This window comes from Ranitomeya variabilis, chromosome 2 (genome assembly GCF_051348905.1).
Source record: "Ranitomeya variabilis isolate aRanVar5 chromosome 2, aRanVar5.hap1, whole genome shotgun sequence".
NCBI lineage: Eukaryota > Metazoa > Chordata > Amphibia > Anura > Dendrobatidae > Ranitomeya > Ranitomeya variabilis.
In genome coordinates, this window is record NC_135233.1 from 283,636,484 (window position 1) to 283,658,480 (window position 21,997).

General features: G+C 43.3%; 1 protein-coding gene across 2 annotated transcripts in view; it reads right to left on the reverse strand.

Moving 5' to 3' along the window:
• Nucleotides 1-21,997, reverse strand: part of LOC143805591 (uncharacterized) — a 60,345-nt gene that overhangs the window by 12,129 nt on the left and 26,219 nt on the right. For both annotated transcript variants that reach the window (XM_077285095.1, XM_077285096.1), the window contains exons 6-12: nucleotides 14,891-15,001; nucleotides 8,692-8,822; nucleotides 7,320-7,435; nucleotides 5,614-5,719; nucleotides 3,704-3,887; nucleotides 3,306-3,363; nucleotides 3,163-3,218 (exon numbers count right to left, since the gene is read on the reverse strand). In XM_077285095.1, the coding sequence (XP_077141210.1) occupies nucleotides 3,163-3,218; nucleotides 3,306-3,363; nucleotides 3,704-3,887; nucleotides 5,614-5,719; nucleotides 7,320-7,435; nucleotides 8,692-8,822; nucleotides 14,891-15,001 (762 nt within the window). The remainder of the gene's footprint in view (nucleotides 1-3,162; nucleotides 3,219-3,305; nucleotides 3,364-3,703; nucleotides 3,888-5,613; nucleotides 5,720-7,319; nucleotides 7,436-8,691; nucleotides 8,823-14,890; nucleotides 15,002-21,997) is intronic.

A 21,997-nucleotide genomic window follows, 5' to 3' on the forward strand; every position in this document is an offset into this window, starting at 1 on the left:
TATAACACAGGCCACGTAGTATATAACACAGGCCAAGTAGCATATAACACAGCCCACTTAGTATATAGCACAGCCCACTTAGTATATAGCACAGCCCACGTAGTATATAGCACAGCCCACGTACTATATAACACAGCCCACGTACTATAACACAGCCCACGTACTATATAACACAGGCCACGCAGTATATAACACAGGCCACGCAGTATATAACACAGGCCACGCAGTATATAACACAGGCCACGCAGTATATAACACAGGCCACGCAGTATATAACACAGGCCACGCAGTATATAACACAGGCCACGCAGTATATAACACAGGCCACGCAGTATATAACACAGGCCACGCAGTATATAACACAGGCCACGCAGTATATAGCATAGCCCACGCAGTATATCACACAGCCTACGTAGTATATAGCAGCCACGCGGTGTATAACACAGCCCACGCAGTATTTAGCAGAGTGGGCACCATATCCCTGTTAAAAAAAAATAATTAAAATAACAAATAGTTATATACTCACCCCCTGAGATCCAGCAAAGCTGTGCCGAGAAGCGCGGCTGCCGCCATCTTCTGTTCACAGGATGCATTACGAAATTACCCAGATGACTTAGCGGTCTCGCGAGACCGCTAAGTCTTCTGGGTAATTTCGCAATGCATCTCTGGGAACCGCAGATGGCGGCCGGCGCGAGCGCATCGTCGGACTACGGAAGGTGAGAATAGCAGGTTTTTTGTTTTTTTATTATTTTTAACATTACATCTGTTTACTATTGAAGCTGCATAGGCAATCTGCGAAGCGGGATTCAAATCCCACGCCAATGTCAGCTGGGCGCGAGCAATCAGCGAAGCGGGATTTAAATCCCGCGCCAATGTCGCTGATTGCTCGCGTGGTGTATTGCGGTCTCGCGAGATGATGACGTAGTGGTCTCGCGAGACCGCCACGTCATCATCTTGTGAGACCGCAATGCATGGAGCGGTCACCGGAGCGTCGCGAGGAGCGGTAAAGGCCGGTTCTGGATGGGGGGGCCGACGGACGGTGAGTATATAACGATTTTTTATTTTTTGGTATTATTTTTAACATTGGATCTTTTTACTATTGATGCTGCATAGGCAGCCTCAATAGTAAAAAGTTGGTCACACAGGTTTAATAGAAGCGACTTGGATTTCCATGACAGACAGAGGCCGCGACCAATGAATATCCGTAACAGACAGAAGGACAGAAAGACGGAAGTGACCCTTAGACAATTATATAGTAGATAGATATATATATATATATATAGATAGATAGATAGATAGATATATATATTTTTTTTTTTTTTAAGATTTGCACAGTCTACCTCAACCGACACCATAACGCTTCGACAGTAATGCAATGTAGATTCTAATCAATAAAATATTGTTTCTGCCCCTTATACTCCTATCTCGCAGCATCCGAAGGGCTAAGGAAGATACTTCACTAGAACAACATTTTCCAGGTATATTATTGGAATGGAACAGTAAAACTTTGTACTTCTAAAAATTTGGGGTGGGAGGAGATGGAGGAGGACCAAATTATAACACTGCAGAGAGGAGCCAGAAGACTGCAGCGTCTGATTTCTCTTACTCCTGCACTGATTACAAGCACTTCACCTTCATATTAAATGGTGCAGGTTTCTTTTAGCAGTGCAGAAATTAATCTGCTCAGTTGAGAGCTCTTGGAAGCTTTCCTGCTTTAAGGCTCTCAGTTGTTTACTGTTGGCTACTTCCATCTCCTATATAATCTGGGCCCTGGCTAGCACTCATTGCCAGAGTTAGCTTATGCTGCATGGTTGGAAATGGTGGTTGGTGGGTGCTGTTTGAGAAGGTGTTTGGTGGATTTATAAGAGACTGTTGTGAGGATTTGGGTGTGTGCTAATCCACTTTTCTTACTTTGGTTTTTCCCCATCCGCCACTCCCCGCTGTATACCTCCGTTTGTGCGAGTATATATTTGTATGATTGGTATTTTTCTTTATCCCTGTTTGTATTACCTTGCTAGTCTGGTTGGTGTATTATTGTATGCTACTATTCCCCTCTTCCCTGAGTGGGGGAGGGGTACAGACTAAGGGCAGAGTCAGGATCCAAGGCAAGGTTTGTGGCCCCGGCGTCTTCACCATCAGAAGTAATCCGCGGAACAGGGCAAGCTACGGCATCCCTAGCATTAGGGACAGGAGGGAACCCCTCATCCCGGGACACCAGACAACAGTCATGACAATACTATCTGATTGTCTGTTTTTGGTCTTCCAATACACCCTCCTGCTGTCACCAGCACTGCTGGACAACACTCCAATAAGCATCTACTCCCTGGCCATCATGTCATCTATACTATAGTATTGCTGCTGAGCCATTTACTTTTTGAAAAAACAAACCTGCCATAAATCAACCAAAAAATTGATTTTTTCAGTATTTGTTGACTAGCCCATCACGACTTCATTTTCTAAAGTGCCAAACACACCTATTCTTGCTATCTAAATAAAAGGGATAATTCTTGCATGACTTGTATAAAAAAAAAAAGCCATTGGGAAAGGAAAGGAGCTCTTGAAACTCTGCAAAGAAATAATTTTTGCACAACCTCTTGTGAAAAAGCCACTTTTTTTGCACCACCCGAGTATACAACACCAGCAAGGCTGGCATCTGCCCCCCAAAAGGGATTATTTTTTGACCATTTAAACAATTTAGGTACCCAAACAAGTCCAATACTGCAGCATGTTAAATACGCTATTTACCACCAGTCACAAGCTGTTTTCATCTAGCCAGATAGGTTGAGGTCACTTGGATATTAATAAGGCTGTATTTGCACTGAAGAGCTCAAAAGGAGTTCGATACAGTTTTAGGAGATCTTCAAGTGAGATACACCTATTTTAAGTGCAATTAGAAGCTGTGCACTATTGTGATTCAAGGAAAAAAAATTACCGCAAATCAAATTTTTGTGAAATATTTGGCAAAGCCAGCAAATAAAAATTTCAAAAGGTTCAATCACCTCTAGTACCATGCACCAACTAGAATAACACAAACAAAAAAAAAACAAAAAATCAAAATTGATGTATAAGAATGTCCAGTGGACGGACTTTACTATGTTTTGAAATGTAAGCAGACATCAAATTGCATATTACTAGCGCCCAAAGTAAAAATGTATTACTTACCATTAGAGAAGTATATTTGGCGGGGAGGTGGTCTACTGTTGAATGTGGCGGGAGGTCTTTAAAAAGAAAGGCCATGTATTAAAGATTTACAAAAACATATACAAAAAATATACAATAATATAATAGTAACGTAATAGGCTTACCCACTGGGAGGTGGGATGTGAACAGCAGGTGGAGGAACCAGTGGTGGAGGCAACAGTGCTACAGTAGGGAGCAACATTTTGTTTTTGTAAATAAAAAGTGTAAATGTAGTCCAAGATGCATGATGAGCAGAGTAGTTATGAAATCCAGTGAGAAGTTTTAATTATATACCTTGCATGTCAATTTTAGTATCTGCTGGGGACTCTGGTGGCATGCAATGAAGCTTCTAGTGGTGTTATAGGCATATACAATAATGGACTCTACCTTCATACAAAAATAACTACATAAAAATCACTAAAAGGTGCATTCTTTTTGCATGTGATCTAATACTTCAGTTTCAGTAAATTACCGAACATAAAATAAATGTGTTTCCCATAGCACATCTTGCAAATACAATCACCTGGCGGGTGCAAGGCTGGTGGAGCATGAGTAGGTGGAGGAGGACGCTGGAAGAAAAGAGGAGGTGGAGGAAGCCCATTGAATGGTGGAGGATTATGGACAATGGATGGTGGAGGAAGAAGAAGAGGAGGAGGCAGCTGCTGATGCATGAGAGGATGAGGCTTGTATTCATCATTATCAACCACCTTTAGAAGGAGATATATTAGCCACCATTAATCATTGTATCTACATTTTTTCCCAATTCTGCTACATAAACAAGCTGCCCCAAATGACTGATGGATATTTACGCTTACAAACAAGTACAGTCTTGCTCTGATGGCGCTAAGGTATATATGAGCATATATATATAGTAATTACAGAATTACTGCTATACAGAGTATAGACTATGGGCCAGATTCAGCAAGACCAGCATTGTTCACACTGGTGTTAATGAGGGGGTGTGCTGGAGTTACGTGCATATGATTAGTGAGCATGTGCACACGTCTTCATCAATCTGGAGCCCCTGATGAGTGGTGTGCGCCTTTGTGAGCCATACCAAACATCTTACTCTAGTCAGGTACTGGAGTGAGATTCCCGGCATAAGGAACGGCACAGTTTGCTATGAATTAGACGGATCGCACCTAAATTTTGCTACTTTTCAAAGCTTTTAAGTCAGAATTCTGGCTTAAAAGCTTGGATGAATTGAGCCCTATATATTTATAAAATTGGGGCATTTACTGTACAATTTAATGAAAACTTTGTGAGCCTACCAGCATCAATGTTACCTCTTTTGATGGGAGGCAATATAGAAGCCGTCACTTTCCCAAAGTGTACACCGCAAAAAAAACAAAAACAAAACAAAAAACTAAAAGTGACAAACATACCAAAATAAAATAAATGTACATGTTGCCATGACTGCATTGTACTAGCATATATACACACCCATATTGATCATATGGGAACACTGAATATATGAATTTTGCATTGTTATTCTGCCATATGGATTACAGGTGGGCTCACACAATTTGATAGTATAGTCTATATAGCTGTAATATATATCAAACTTCATATATTCAATGTTCCATAGGCCTTCGCAAGCTCAGAGTGTGATTGTATTTTTATATGCAACTATCTCTATGCAAATGCATATTTCCCATAAGGGATGGGGGCAGTGTTCTGGATCACTGCGTTGAGAAATACGTGATGGTGTCTCCGCGGTGTTGGATGTTTTGATCTCCCCGAGGTCATTCATCCTCATGTTTAGAACTATCTCTATGCAGTCACAGCAGCCTGCACCTATATACATTTTATTTTACTAGGAGGTGCTTGTCAAATTTATTTTTCTACCGTACTAGATTCATAGTTACCCTAAGTAGAGATGGGCAGACACCTGGATGTTCGGGTTTGGACAAACAGTTACAAAAAGTTTGGGTTCGTGTACCAGAACAGTACCCGGACCCCATTACCTTGAATGGGGGGCCCGAACATCCAGTGCTTGCTGCGCCGTCATATGCATGACAGCGCAGCAAACATTGCTTCTGATCGGCAATGAAACTATCCCCGCCAGTCAGAGAGCCACGGTTCCCACACGATCAAAAGACAGCGTGAGCGCTCAGCTGTGATCGTAGGTATACAGTTTACCTCCGATCACTGGTGTCAGCTGATGGGACAACTGCTCCCATCATCCAACACCTGCTGCCACTAACAGCAGTAGGTGTTCGGTTTGGATGCCAAACTTTACTGTTCGGGTTCGCCCATCTCTAATCCTAAGACATCAAAGACCTTGTTTGAATCCATTCACCTGGAGGTAAGTAATGTTTCATTTCATTCCCCAGTTAGCAAATTTTCGTTGGATTATGGACAACCTCTTTTTAAACAGCTGTTCCAAATCTACATAAAACGGGACTATTTTATTTGAGAAACTTTGATTACCTGAATAAGAATGTCATCTGAATCTTGAACGTCCCATCTCCTGCCTTCAACGCGGGTGATACTGCAGATCTCACCACTGATTACATCAATTGACTTAGCTTGTTTCCTAACAGAATAGCAAACATCTCTCTCAAACACAGTAACTTACTATAGACAGGATGCAAGTGCAAAAGATGAGAAAAATCAAAACTGCAATTATGCAGGATAGAATTCACATTTAATTCCAAAATGTAGTTCAGGATTACTATAAGATAAGAAATACAGTTTTCACAGTTCTGCAAGGCTTTAGAGATGAAACCTCAGAACATCTCACTTATAAAAGAGAAGACATCCCGTCAAACAAATCCTATACCCTTTGTGGTTCATGTCATTTTGAAAAGGACTAGAACACTGCTGCATAAATGCTGTTAAATGTGATGAAATGAGGGTGATCAATTAGTGGAACAGGCTGCCATGAGAGGTGGTGAGTTCTCCCTCAATGGAAGTCTTCAAACAGAGGCTAGACACACATCTGTCTGAGATGGTTTAGTGAATCCTGCATTGATCAGGGGTTGGACACGATGACCCTGAAGGTCCCTTCCAACTCTAACATTCTATGAAACTGCCGATGCCTCCAGCACAGATATGAAAATTGCCTTACTCAACTTTATTTTTTGTAGGCGACTGGAATGTCCTACACTGGTCTCAGCACAGAGTAAGCTGGTGTAAAATGACATTTTAGGAGTTAAAGGCCACTAAATAAATGTAACAATATACGAAGAAAAGAACGTGGCACTCACCCGATTGTTGCTGTGAATTAGTGTCTTTTATTCAACATATGTAGACATAAACACGATGTGGAGAGGCGGCTGGTGAGAATAGCGGTGCGAGAGGAGGATGAAGGACGACGGCCGTCGTCCTTCATCCTCCTCTCGCACCGCTATTCTCACCAGCCGCCTCTCCACATCGTGTTTATGTCTACATATGTTGAATAAAAGACACTAATTCACAGCAACAATCGGGTGAGTGCCACGTTCTTTTCTTCGTATATTGTTGGATTTGGATTATTACTGCTGTGAGCACCTCCCTAAACTGCTGACTATTGCATGCCGCAAGGGATCTTGAAACAATCCTCTACTTGGACTATATTATGATCACTTAATATTGGTCTGGTGCCATTCTATCTTTACCATTGGACTTTGTTGCACTAAATAAATGTGTCGCTTGTTTTGCTTGTCAATGTGCTAGCAAGTCATTTTGATAGCAGCCAATGGATTGTACAGATTTGTGCTATAACTGTATGGTGGAAATTTGTCATATCTAATTTTGTAAAAAGTGGCATTAAAAAAAAAAGAAAAGAAAAAAAAGCAATATCTTCCAGAATTCAAGAAAAAAAAATCTTTAGAGTATAGTTTACATTTAGGCCTTGATTCATCAAGTCAGAATTCTATTAGAAAACTTTATGAAAGGTTGCAAAATTTATGCGCTATTCTCAGTTGTATATAAAATTGTGATTAGCATTTTTCTGCTAGTCCCGGACAACTTGACCATCTTTGAAAAAGTGGGCAGAGCTTGCCTATGTGGGGTGCGACAGAGTTTTTTCATTCACCTGCTCAATTCAAAAAAATTCTCTCTGCGATGCTGAACTCATAATGCTAAATAATAGTGTTTTTTTCTGGTACAAACAATTTAAATAAATCTGCAAAAGTAAATAAACATATTTTTACCCATTTTCGGAAGGCTCAATTACCAGTTTTCTTTCCTCAATATTAATATTCAGGTCACCATTGTCATCTGTATTTTCTCCTCCTCTATTTGTGTAGCTGGTCCTACCTTGCTGCACCTATTTGTAAAATGTGAATTTGACAACATATTTTAGAATCATTTTGGAGATTTACTATGGTAAATGCACTTTCTGCAGACATTCACCCTGACCACATTTATCAAGTCATTTAGACGCTTGGTTCGTCAATAGGGATGCAGCCTGAATGGATGAAGGGCGTGATATAGTAGAAAGGTGCACAAATCGTTTAAGTGTAGGGAAAGTAACAAAAATCCTTCCACATACAAGTCATTACAAAAGGTCTTTATTATCAAAGTTGAACAAGAGAGTAAAAAGAGGAGATTATGTTTGCCCCCAAAGGTGGACAATTACTTTTTAGACAATTTTTTCTTTTTATTGCACGATTTGTTGGTAAAATTATTTTTTGCAATTGGGTTTTATGACAAATTATGTGCGGATTAGCTTTTCCAGGCCCTTTGTTTCACTGCACAGTCTACTTGGCTTACATTCCTTGGCTATAAATCAGCAGAGAGGAGCTACGAAAAAGACATAAAACTGACTTACAAACTCTCCCATCATTCAATCTGACTGAGCTTACCGACAGAGTCGCCGTTAACTCATTCTGCAGCCAGCAATACACAGTGCAACACAAAGGCTATAGAAGGCAAATGGAGCAATGTTTAATGAAGCCCAATTCCAAAAATTCTATTTAGCTCCAAATGCATGCATTGAAGTTATATCATCTAAAAAAAAAATAATTGTCCTGTGAAGGTGGGCAACCCTTTTAATAGTGAAGACATAGAAGTTGCAGACTTCCTTTGCCTAACGACATTCATGTGAGCACAGGTTATTGTCATATGCAGCAAAGGAAACAGATCTAAATCAGATATAAACCATTTTTTCATGTCAAGCACAAATGATCATCATCTTGTTCTTTTCCTATGATTATATGAAAGGGGCATTCCAGGTACATCATAAAGTGATGGAGTATCCCACATACACGCCATCACTTCATACGGTAACATGGCAATACCACAAGAAAACGAGAACCATATTATAGTCACTTATTTACGAAAACGATCTTTTACCTTTCCTTTAAGGAGGAGATCTATCCCAGTTAGTGACAAAAAATACACAGAGAACAAACAGAATAATGTGCTGCTGAGCGGCGTGGACACAACATGCTATATACTGTACTCAATAGTGATAGAATTGTCAATACTCATATGTAGACTTGCGGCATGATAATAACAAGTATCAACTTCGTAAAGCTGTATGAGAAGTCGTACTACGAATCACACAACAGTATATTTTACAGTTATTTTGTTTTCTTTGCTGTTTCGATAAGAGTTTTCTAGTCCTAACTGCAGTCGCCTCTGCTTCTCGCAATACACTTTCCAAGTTGCTTCATTAAATCCATAGTTGAAATAGTCAGAAAGATCAGCACCTAGAAATAAATAACACAAGGATACAAATACAGGACAGAACAAGGTATCATTCAATTGAGCATTTGTAAAACCTTAAATAAGCATGTGCACCTGTCAGGTATCATATTTTATTCTGAAGGACAAGAGCACAACACCGGGGTCTGTAAATGCCAGCATTTCCTCATCATCAGTAAATATTTGCATACATTATTCAGTCGCCACTTTTAAAGGGACTGTCAGCACAGAATGACTGTTCACCCAAGTACAAGCGCTCAGTGCATCTTTTTGGGGCCAATTATATATACAGTGACATGTAACAGTTTGGGCACCCCCGGTCAAAATTATGTTGTGAACAGTTAAGCAAGTTGAAATGATCTCTAAAAGAACCAACATTAAAAAGACAAAGTTCCTTTGTAAAATCTTCAACTTGCACCTTTTGAGGTCGCCTATTGTGGATTTTGATGTGTGTTTAGGATTATTATCCATTTGTAAAAGCCATCCTCTTTTCAACTTCAACTTTTTACAGATGGCGTTATGTTTGCATCAAGAATTTGTTGAAATTTAATTGAATCCATTCTTCCCTCTACCCATGAAATGTTCCCTCTGCCATTGGCTGCAATATAACCCCAAAGCATGATTGATCCACCCACATGAGTAATGGTTGGCGAGAGTAATGGTTGGATGTCCACATATAAATTTGATCATTGTGGCCAAACAGTTCTATTTTAACCTCGTCGGTCCACAGGACTCGTTTCCAAAATGCATCAGGCTTGTTTAAATGTTCTTTTACATACTGTGGATGGTGAATTTTATGGTGAGGATGAAAGAGAGGTTTTCTTCTGATGACTCTTCCATTCAGGCCATATTTCTGTAGGCGTCTCTGAACAGTAGAACAATGTACCACAACACTGTCTGTTAAATCTTTCTGTAGGTCTTTTGCAGTCAAGCGGGGGTTCTAATTTGCCTCTCTAGCAATCCCATGAGCAGCTCTGAGTGAAATTTTTTTTGGTCTTCAGATCTTATATCTTCACTGGTCCGGTTAACTGATATTTCTTAAATACATTTTGAACTGAGGAAAGGGAAACTTGAAAACACTTTTCTATCTTCTCATAGCCTTCTCCTGCTTTGTAGGCCTCCACCATTTTCAGAGTTCTAGGCAGCTGCTCAAAAGAACCCATGGTTGCTGTTTTTAGGCACAAGGTAAGAGAAGGCTGGGATTTTATAAAACTGGGAAATTTGCATCACTTAGCCTTTCCTAATGACGATAGTGAACAAGCCATAACCCTAACAGGCTAATTAAGGTCTGAAACCTTGGTCAAGGTTATCTGGACACACAAATCTCCAAGGGTGCATAGACCTTTGCATCACTTTTACACATTTTTCCTTCTGTAATTTTTAAAATGAAAAATAATGACTAACACACACACACACACACACACACACACACACACACACATCTATATATATATAATTGTCTAAGGGTCACTTCAGTCTGTCCTTCTGTCTGTCACGGATATTCATTGGTCGCGGCCTCTGTCTGTCATGGAATCCAAGTCGCTGATTGGCCTCGCCAGCTGCCTGTCATGGCTACCGCGACCAATCAGCGACGGCCACAGTCCGATTAGTCCCTCCCTACTCCCCTGCAGTCAGTGCCCGGCGCCCGCTCCATACTCCCCGCAGTCACCGTTCACACAGGGTTAATGCCAGCGGTAACGGACCGCGTTATGTCGCGGGTAACTCACTCCGTTACCGCCGCTATTAACCCTGTGTGACCAAGTTTTTACTATTGATGCTGCCTATGCAGCATCAATAGTAAAAACATCTAATGTTAAAAATAATTAAAAAAAAAAAAATCATTATATACTCACCTTCCACCGCCTTTCCCGCTCCTCGCAACGCTCCGGTGACCGGTCCATGCAAGCGGCAGGTTCCGTTGGCAAGGATGGTCTGCGAGAAGGACCTGCCATGACGTCACGGTCATGTGACCGCGACATCGTCACATACATATATACACACACACACACGTTTTAGAGAGAATTTCATCTTCAACTTTCTTAACTGTTTGCAATAAAGAGTAGTGATGAGCGAGTATACTCGTTGATCTCCGAGTATTTATGACTGCTCGGAGATTAAGTTTTCATCGCCTCAGCAGCATGATTTGCGGCTACTAGACAGTTTGAACACATGTGTGGGGATTCCCTAGCAACCAGGCAACCCCCACGTTCTCAGCCTGGCTAGTAGCTGTAAATCATTTAGCTGCGGTGATGAAAACTACCATATATACTCAAGTATAAGCCGACCCGAGTATAAGCCGACCCCCCTAATTTTGCCACAAAAAAAATGGGAAAACTTATTGACTCGAGTATAAGCCTAGGGTGGAAAATGCAGCAGCTACCGGTGAATTTCAAAGATAAAAATAGATGCTCCATACCATTCATTATGGCCCCATAGATGCTCCATATAAAGCTGTGCCACATATATAATGCTCTGCACCGTTCATTATGGCCCCATAGATGCACCACATAAAGCTGTGCACCGTTCATTATGGTCCCAGATGCTCCACATAAAGCTGTGCCATATATAATGCTCTGCACCGGTCATTATGGTCCCATAGATGCTCCACAGAAAGCTGTGCCATATATAATGCTCTGCACTGTTCATTATGGCCCCATAGATGCTCCATAGAAAGCTGTGCCATATATAATGCTCTGCACCGTTCAGTATGGCCCCATAGATGCTCCACAGAAAGCTGTGCCATATATAATGCTCTGCACCGTTCAGTATGGCCCCATAGATGCTCCATAGAAAGCTGTGCCATATATAATGCTCTGCACCGTTCAGTATGTCCCCATAGATGCTCCATAGAAAGCTGTGCCATATATAATGCTCTGCACCGTTCAGTATGGCCCCATAGATGCTCCACAGAAAGCTGTGCCATATATAATGCTCTGCACCGTTCAGTATGGCCCCATAGATGCTCCACAGAAAGCTGTGCCATATATAATGCTCTGCACCGTTCAGTATGGCCCCATAGATGCTCCATAGAAAGCTGTGCCATATATAATGCTGCTGCAATAAAAAAAAAAAAATGACATACTCACCTCTCCTGCTTGCAGCTCCTCAGCGTCCCGTCGTCTCTCCGCACTGACTGTTCAGGCAGAGGGCGGTGCGCACACTAGTACGTCATCGCGCCCTCTGACCTGAACAGTCAGAGCAAGAGGACGTGGAAGACAGAGCGGCGCCCGGCGTGTGGAACGCGGACAGGTAACTATGACATACTTACCTGCTCCCGGCGTCCCTGGCTCCTTATCCCGGACAGCTGGTCTTCGGTGCCGCAGCTCTTCCTCTGTCAGCGGTCACTGTTACCGCTGATTAGAGGAATGAATATGCGGCTCCACCCCTATGGGAGTGGAGTCCATATTCATAACTTTAATGAGCGGTCCCACGTGACCGCTGAACAGGGGAAGAGCTGCGGCACCGAAGACCGTGGGATGGGCAGGGGGAGCGCCAGCACTAGGCGAGTATGCTACAGTCCTCTCTTCCCCTCACCCGCCGACCCCACCACCGATCATGACTCGAGTATAAGCCGAGAGGGGCAATTTCAGCCCAAAAATTTGGGCTGAAAATCTCGGCTTAAACTCGAGTACATACGGTTAATCTCCAAACACTAACAAATACTCGGAGACCACCAGAGCGTGCTCGGGAAAACACGAGCAACGAGTATACTCGCTCATCACTAATAAAGAGCAATTTTGACCAGGGGTGCCCAGACTTTTGCATGCCACTGAATTATACCTTCCAACCTACTTGGTTTCCATCTATCTCCTCCTTTCTGTGGCTCTATGAAGGTAGAGATGTCAAAGAAAAAGAGGTGGAGATGGAGAGAAAACAAGCAGGTGGTGTATATAAATGATTGGCCCCGCCATGAAGCACCAAGACTTTGTTTGATCAGTCTGTGCTAACAGAGTCCCTTTAAAAAGGGTCCTAAATCTAGCTGGCAATTTATAGCACTGCTGTTTTAGCTGAAGTTCACACCTGAAACCTTGAACATTATTCCTTTCAGTAATTGATCCGTATGATCAATTAAGTGTGCAGATGACAGTAGGTCAGGGTAAAAGTTGTCACTGAGGAGCATTACAGGTGTGAGAAAACCCTCACAGACAGTTATCAGTAAACAAACGTTAACATTTGTGCTGGAGACTTATGGTACCGTTACACTAAACGATTTACCAACGATCACGACCATCAATACGACCTGGCCGTGATCGTTGGTAAGTCGTTGTGTGGTCGCTGGGGAGCTGTCACACAGACAGCTCTCCAGCGACCAACGATGCCGAAGTCCCCGGGTAAACAGGGTAAACATCGGGTTACTAAGCGCAGGGCCGCGCTTAGTAACCCGATGTTTACCCTGGTTACCATCGTAAATGTAAAAAAAAAAAAAAAAAAAACAGTACATACTCACATTCCGGTGTCCGTCAGGTCCCTCGCCGTCAGCTTCCCGCACTGACTGAGTGCCGGCCGTAAAGTAAAAGCAGAGCACAGCGGTGACGTCACCGCTGTGCCCTGCTTTACGGCCTGTGCTCACAGTCAGTGCGGGAAGCAGACGGCGAGGGAGTATGTACTGTTTGTTTTTTTTTTACATTTACGATGGTAACCAGGGTAAACATCGGGTTACTAAGCGCGGCCCTGCGCTTAGCAACCCGATGTTTACCCTGGTTACAAGCGAACGCATCGCTGGATCGGTGTCACACACACCGATCCAGCGATGACAGCGGGAGATCCAGCGACGAAATAAAGTTCCAAACGATCTGCTACGACGTACGATTCTCAGCGGGGTCCCTGATCGCTGCTGCGTGTCAGACACAGCGATATCGTATGGATATCGCTGGAACGTCACGGATCGTACCGTCGTAGCGACCAAAGTGCCACTGTGAGACGGTACCCTTAGGGTATGTGCACACGTCAGGATTTCTTGCAGAAATCCGGAAATTTTCTGCAAGAAATCGGCATTTTTTTTTTTTGCGTTTTTTTCCCGTTTTTTTCACGGCTTTTTTAGCATTTTGCAAGCGTAATTAGCTTGCAGAATGCTAAAGTTTTCCAAGCGATCTGTAGCATCGCTTGGAAAACTGTTTGACAGGTTGGTCACACTTGTCAAACATCGTGTTTGACAAGTGTGACCAACTTTTTACTATAGATGCTGCTTATGCAGCATCTATAGTAAAAGATAGAATGTTTAAAAATACTAAAAAAAATAAAAAAATGGTTATACTCACCCTCTGCAGACGGCCGATATCCTCAGCGGCGTCCGTTCCTAGATGGTGTGGTTCAGGACCTTCAATGACGTCGCGGTCACGTGAGCGGTCACATGACCAGTCTCGCGACCAATCACAAGACAGCGACGTCATCGCAGGTCCTGAACCACATCATCTATAGGAACTGAAGCGGCAGCATGCAGCGGTGAGAGGCGGGAACACTCCGGGGGCCATCGAAGGGGAGTATATCACTATTTTTTATTTTAATTCTTTTTTTTTTTACCAATTATATGGTGCCCAGTCCGTGGAGGAGAGTCTCCTCTCCTCCACCCTGGGTACCACCTGCATATAATCTGCTTACTTCCCGCATGGTGTGCACAGCCCCGTGCGGGAAGTAAGCAGATCAATGCACTCCTAGGTGTGCGGAATCCCCGCAATTCCGCATTTTTAATGAACATGTTGCTTTTTTTTCCGCAATGCGATTTTTTCGCGGAAAAAAATGCAACATTTGCACAAAAAATGCGGAATACACTGTAAATAATAGGTGGCATATGTTAGCGTTTTTTTCGCGTTTTTATAGTGAAAAAACACGAAAAAAACGCGAAAAATACTGAACATGTGCACATGGCCTAAATCACAGATTGCTGCACTATGTGTCCCATAAAAATAATGACCACCCAGAGACCCCATTTCAAGCAGTGGAGTTCGTTGGGCACCATTGGTTTTGTTGCGTAGTTTCTGGTTCTGCCATTATTTTCATCTTCCTGTTCCTATAACAAACCAACACAAATAACTACCACAGATGTGAACGAAGTGAAAAATACTATATGTTATACCTGGTTTTCTCCATGGCTTTTCTTCAAAAGAATCCAGATCCACTTCTAGGACAGGAAGGCCATTAATGCATCCTGGAGCTGAAAAATCTATCCCTTTCGGTGGCAGCTTACCTGAAATGAAATGGATAATGGTTGAACTTTCCATATACATCTCCCAGCTTTTTTTTTTATACAAATCTACACTTTTTCTTTGCTTAGTTTATCCATTGTCCTGTGGATCTCACCTTCAATCTGCCTAGATCAGTATGGCAAACCAAATTATTGAATGGTTTGTTTTTAAACAGAAGGTAATAATGATTTTTGATCAACCATTGTTTGTTTAAGTGTGCAAAACAACAACTGTGTGATTTAAAAAAATAAATAAATTAAAAAAAATATGGGTATTATGCCTACCGATAATTCGGTTTCCAGGAGTCCATCCTGACAGCACACTGGAGGACGTCCTCCTCCTCCTTGCAGGGACAGGAAAAACAACACGAGAGGTTAAAAGGTCCCACTCCGCCCCCTTTCCTTCAGTGTTTTGACAAGTACCACACCATGGATAGATGCAAATTAAAATGTTTATTAACCAACATATTACCGTACATGAAATAGTATACATAGGGGGGGAAATAACGGTGCTGTCAGGATGGACTCCTGGAAACCGAATTATCGGTAGGTATAATACCCATTTTCCAGGACGTCCCCCTGACAGCACACTGGAGAATACCCAAGAAACCTCCTTTAGGGTGGGACAACTGCTTGGAGACTCTTTCTCCCAAATGATGTCTGCTGAGCTGCTAATATGTCAAATTTATAATGCTTGCAGAATGTGTTTACCCTGGCCCAAGTTGCGGCCTTGCAAATCTGATCTAGGGATGCCCCTGCCCGTTCACCCCATGATGCTGAGACAGCCCTAGTAGAATGAGCTTTAATCCCTGTTGGACAGTCTACCCCTTCTGATGAGTAGGCTTTTGAAATTACAGTCGTTATCCATCTAGCTATTGAAGCTTTGGAAGCTTTTTTACCCCTATTCTTACCCCCAAACAAAACAAAAAGGTTAGAATCCTTCCTCCAGGAACTAGTGGCCTCTAGATAGTTTAATACTGCCTGTCTGACATCCAAGGAATGTAAGCTTGTTCCTTTACATTAGAAGAGTTTTCACAAAAGGAGGGTAAAATTATTTCTTGGTTTCGTTTTTTTACTGAGGCTACTTTAGGGATAAATGATGGATCTAATTTTAGTACTATTTGGTCATCACGGACCTGAAGGTATGGATCTTTAATTGACAGAGCTTGAATTTCGCGTTTAGCCATTGTAATTGCTACTAAAAAGGCCGTCTTCCAAGTATGTATTGAAATAGGCATGTCCTCCTCAAGAGTATAAGGGCTTTTACATAGAGCCCTGAGGACCAGATTTAAGGATTTAAGTCCCATGTAGGTGCTAACTGTCTTAATGTAGGTCGTAATCTCTGAATGGCTTTCACAAATATAATTATCCAAGGGTGGGAGGCCAATGGATAATCTAAGAAAGTACTGAGGGCTGAGATCTGAACTTTAAGAGTACTCGGCCTAAGCCCCATGTTATTATTATTATTATTATTTATTTATATAGCACCATTGATTCCATGGTGCTGTACATGAGAAGGGGTTACATACAAGTTACAGATATCACTTACAGTAAACAAACTAACAATAACGGACTGATACAGAGGGGCGAGGACCCTGCCCTTGCGGGCTTACATTCTACAGGATTATGGGGAAGGAGACAGTAGGGTTGGGGGTTGCAGGAGCCCCGGTGTTGGTGAGGCGGTAGCTTCGATAGTGATGAGGTGGCAGCGGTGTCAGTGCAGGCTGTAGGCTTTCCTGAAGAGATGAGTTTTCAGGTTCCATCTGAAGGATCCGGCTGTGGTTGATAGTCGGACGTGTTGGGGCAGAGAGTTCCAGAGGATGGGGGATATTCTGGAGAAGTCTTGGAGGCGATTGGATGAGGAGCGAATAAGTGTGGAGGAGAGAAGGAGGTCTTGGGGGGACCGGAGATTACGTGAGGGAAGATATCGGGAGATTAGTTCAGAGATATATGGAGGAGACAGGTTATGGATGGCTTTGTAGGTCAGTATTAGTAATTTGAACTGGATACGCTGAGGGAATGGGAGCCAGTGAAGAGCATTGAAGAGGAGGGGAAGCAGAGGAGTAGCGAGGAGAGAGATGGATTAGTCGGGCAGCAGAGTTAAGGATGGACTGGAGAGGGGCAAGGGTGTTAGCAGGGAGGCCACAGAAAAGGATGTTGCAGTAGTCAAGGCAGGAGATGATGAGGGCATGCACAAGCATTTTCGCAGATTGAGGGTTGAGGAAAGGACGGATTCTGGAGATATTTTTGAGCTGGAGGCGACAGGAGGTGAAAAGAGCTTGGATGTGCGGTTTGAAGGACAGGGCAGAGTCGAAGGTTACTCCGAGGCAGCGGACTTCGGGTACGGGGGAAAGCATGATGTCATTGAATGCGATAGATAGGTCAGGTAGGGAAGATTTGTGGGATGGAGGAAAGACGAGTTCAGATTTGTCCACATTGAGTTTGAGGAAGCGAGAGGAGAAGAAGGAGGATATGGCTGATAGGCACTCTGGGATTCTGGACAGCAGAGCGGTGACATCTGGGCCAGAGAGGTAGATCTGAGTGTCATCAGCATAGAGGTGGTACTGGAATCCATGGGACTTTATGAGTTGTCCCAAGCCAAGTGTATAGATTGAGAAGAGTAGGGGTCCTAGAACAGATCCTTGGGGGACTCCAACAGAGAGAGGGTGGGATGAGGAGGTAGTGTGGGAGTGGGAGACGCTGAATGTGCGGTTGGAAAGGTACGAGGCGATCCAGGATAGGGCGAGGTCTTTGATGCCAAAGGAGGAGAGGATCTGTAGTAGGAGGCAGTGGTCAACTGTGTCGAAAGCAGAGGACAGGTCTAGAAGGAGGAGTACAGAGTATTGTCCAGTAGCTTTGGCGGTAAGTAGGTCGTTCGTGATTTTGGTCAGGGCAGTCTCAGTTGAGTGATGGGGGCGGAAACCAGATTGTAGATTGTCGAACAACAAGTTAGATGAGAAGTGGGAGGAGAGTTCAGCATGGACGTGCTGCTCCAGGAGTTTGGAAGCGAATGGGAGCAGCGATATTGGGCGATAGATGGACATAGCAGTTGGATCGAGGGTTGGCTTTTTAAGGATAGGCGTGATTGTGGCATGTTTGAACGCAGAGGGGAAGGTGCCAGAAGTTAGTGATAGGTTGAAGAGGTGGGTTATTGATGGGATAAGTGTGGTGGTGAGGTTGGGGAGGAGGTGGGGTGGGATGGGATGGGGTCGAGCGCACAGGTGGTGAGGTGCGATTTGGAGAGGAGACAATTAAGCCCCCCTTCAGTGATGTTGGATAGGGAGGTTATGGGGTTTGGGCATTGGTCTGGTATACAAAGGGGTAGTGGTGGTTGAACAATAAAGACTTGCCTTGTCTGGTCGATCTTATTTTGAAAGTGTGTGGCAAAGTCCTCAGCAGAGATGAGGGAGGTTGGAGGGGGCAGTGGGGGGCGGAGGAGGGAGTTAAAGGTTTTGAATAACTGTTTGGGGTTGTAGGATAGTGAAGATACGAGGGTTGTGAAGTAGGCCTGTTTAGCAGAGGTGAGAGCAGATTTAAAAGCGAGTGTTGCTTGTTTGAATACAGTGAAGTCATCTTGCGAGTGTGTTTTCTTCCAACGCCGCTCCGCAACCCTGGACAAAGCCGGAGCTTTTTGGTGGTGTTATTGTGCCAAGGTTGTCTATTGATGTTAAAGCCGGATTGAAGAAAATTAAAAAATCTAGGAACATCCAAGGCTCCCGGCATCACGGCCGACCTGCCACTCTCCGTACAAAACTTCTTCCAGATCTTGTGGTAGATGGCTGCAGTCACAGGTTTCCTACTAGCCTGGATGGTTGTAATTACTTCATCAGATAGACCTCGGGCTTTTAAAATGTCCCTCTCAGGATCCATGCTGATAGGTGTAATCTTCCCAGATCTTGGTGTAATACAGGCCCTTGATGAATGATGTCCTTCCATAACGGAAGCTTGATAGGGTTCTCCGTTGTCATGGCTCCCACCAATGGAAACCAACTTCTCTTTGGCCAGAATGGTACAATCGTTAGTACTGTTGCCTGGTCCTCCTGAATTTTCCTGAGCACTATTGGAATGAGCGCTATTGGGGGAAATGCATAAGAGAGGGGTTCGTTCCATGTTTGACTTAAAGCGTCGACTGCTTCTGGCATGTCTGAAGTGTTGATGGAATAGAATCTGGGCACTTTAGAATTTTTTCTTGTGGCGAACAGATCTATCCTGGGAGTTCCCAAACGATGACATAGTATTTGAAAAATTTCCTGATTTAGTTCCCATTCTGTTGGACAAACCTTCCTTCTGCTCAGGTAGTTGGCCAGAATATTCTGAGATCCTTCTAGATGCACTGCCGTAATTGACAGAACTGTGTTTTCTGCCCAAGCAAATATTGTTTGCTAGATATCGAAGTGCCTTGTGTCTGGGGCCTCCTTGATGTCTCAAAAAGGATACTGCTGTCACGCTGTCTGATAAGATTTTTACGTGTTTTTCTTTAGACGGGAACGGTTTCTTCTGAGAGTTTCCCAAACCGCGTAAAGTTCTCTAATTTGATGACATATGACTGATATCTTCGGGCCACTTGCCCTGAAAGAATCTTCCTCCCAAGTGTGCTCCCCATCCCCACTGACTTGCGTCCGTGGTGATTACCACCCAAGGGGTTGAGATCCAAGGTACACCTATCCTCAGGTTGCTGTATTGAGTCCACCATCGTAGAGACCTATTTACAGTTGTTGATAGCTGTATCTTTCTGTCCAGTGATGATCGACGACGATCCCATAACGTGAGGACTTGGTTTTGTAATGGCCTTGAGTGAGCCTGGGCCCACCTAACAAGGGATGCAAGCCGTCATCTTCCCCAAAATTTCCATGGCTGATCTTATAGTAACTGGACTCCTCAGGAACTCTAAAATCATCTTTTTTTTATCGAGATCTGTTTGTCTTTTGGCAAAAAGGATTGTCTGGCTGTAGAATCCAAGAGTACTCCCAGGAATATCTTTCGAGATTCGGGTCTTAGGCGTGACTTTTTTCGGTTTACCACCCATCCTAGATGTTCCAATACTGCTATGACTCGATCTCTGTGCCGCAGCAAAATGTCCTCTGTTCGTTCTACCAGGAGAAAATCGTCTAAATATGGAATTATTGTTATTCCTTGGTTTCTTAGGTAAGCCACTACCTCTGCTACCAATTTCGTGAATATTCTTGGAGCTGATGCTAGACAAAATGGGAGGCATTGAAACTGGAAGTGGCAGGTTTGGTCCGGAATTCTCACTGAGAACCTCAGCAGCTCCTGAGATGTATAATGGATTGGAACCTGATAATACGCACTCTTCAGATCGAGAGTGCACATTACCGAATCTTTGTTTATAAGGTGTATAGTTGACCTTATCGATTCCATTCTGAATCTCTTGTATTTGACGTATACATTCAAAAGCTTTAGATTTATTATTGTACGGGTTTCCCCTGACAATTTTGGGATTGACAATAGAGAGGAATAGTGACCTGCGCCTATTTCTGGAGTGGGAACCCGCACTATGACCTGGGAGCTGAACAGTTTCTGAAGGTCTGAGAACATTGGGGAGTCTGGAGTTACTACTGTTGGTAAGATATACCTTTGTGGTGCGCGAGATACCAGTTCTATTTTGTAACCCTCTGATATTATATTGAGGACATAACTGTTGTCCGAGATCAGACTCCAGTTGTCTAGAAAGAGGCTTAGTCTCCCCCCTATACCTATGGCGTCATTGTCTTCTCGGTCTAGAACTTGAACCAAAAAGGGAACTTCTTCCCCTTCTGTTCTGAGCGTAGGAACCTTTAAAAGGTCCCCCTGTTGGATCTCCATTGTTCTCTATAGTCAGGTTGTCTGTGAGTGGGAGGGGGAGGAAGAGGCCTTCTTCGAAAGGGCTGAAATTTCCTAGGTTTATCCTCGGGGAACCCTTTTTTATTATGACGCAAATTCTAAAATGTAATCTAAAGCCTGAACAAATATTCTGGAACCTGTGAGTGGAATGGCACACAGTTTATTTTTAGAGGCGTTATCTCCTGACCAAGATCTAAGCCAAATAGCCCTGCGGGTTGCATTAGATAAAGAGCTATTTCTAGCTGCAAATCTAACAGACTCAGCTGAAGTGTCAGCCATGAAAGACGTGGCCAACTTTATAATAGGCAGGGAAGCAATTATATCTGCCCGCGGGGTCTTATTAATTAAATGTTCTTCCAATTGTTCCATCCACAGGAACATGGACTTTGCCACAGACGTGGCTGCTATGTTAGTCTTTATTAGGGCCGCTGAAGTTTCCCAGGCTAAAAGGATATCTGCTTTGCGGTCCATTGCATCTTTGAGGCTAGATGAATCCTCAAAGGGGATGGATGTCTTCTTTGTAACCTTGGCTATAGGAACATCCACTTTAGGAATTTCCTCCCAAGTCTTGATCTCTTCTGGGTCAAACGGTAGACGGTTCTTAAACTTTCGAGACATCACCAATCTACGTTCTGCATCTTTCCATTCCTGTGATATCATCAATCTAATGTGTTCGCTCACTAGGAACACTGTTTTTTTAAATGTGAGACCTCCGAACATCAGATCTTGTCTAGATTTTGGACGTGGTTCTTCATTAATCTGCATAGTATTTCTTACTGCTTGAACCAACTCTTCCGTGTCTTCCACTGGAAAGTAATACCTTCTTCCTTGTTCTTGCTCTTCCAGCGGCAACTCTCCTTCTTCCTGGTCTGAACCTTCAAACTCCGATTCTCCATTTGAGGAAGCATCCGGATCCTCTTGGTCTGGATCCCTTCTTGGTCTCTTACGAACCGTACCTGGACTGGACGAGCCCCGTTGAGACATTGAGGCCAAAGAACTTTGAACCTCCTCCCGGATTAAACTTCTCATCTCTGAAAACAAAGTTGGTTGCTCATCTCTGACAATCTTGGAAATACAAGAGCTGCAGAGAGCTTTTTTGTATGATTCTGGAAGCTTCATGTGACATATGGAGCACCGAGCAGACTTTGATGACACCTT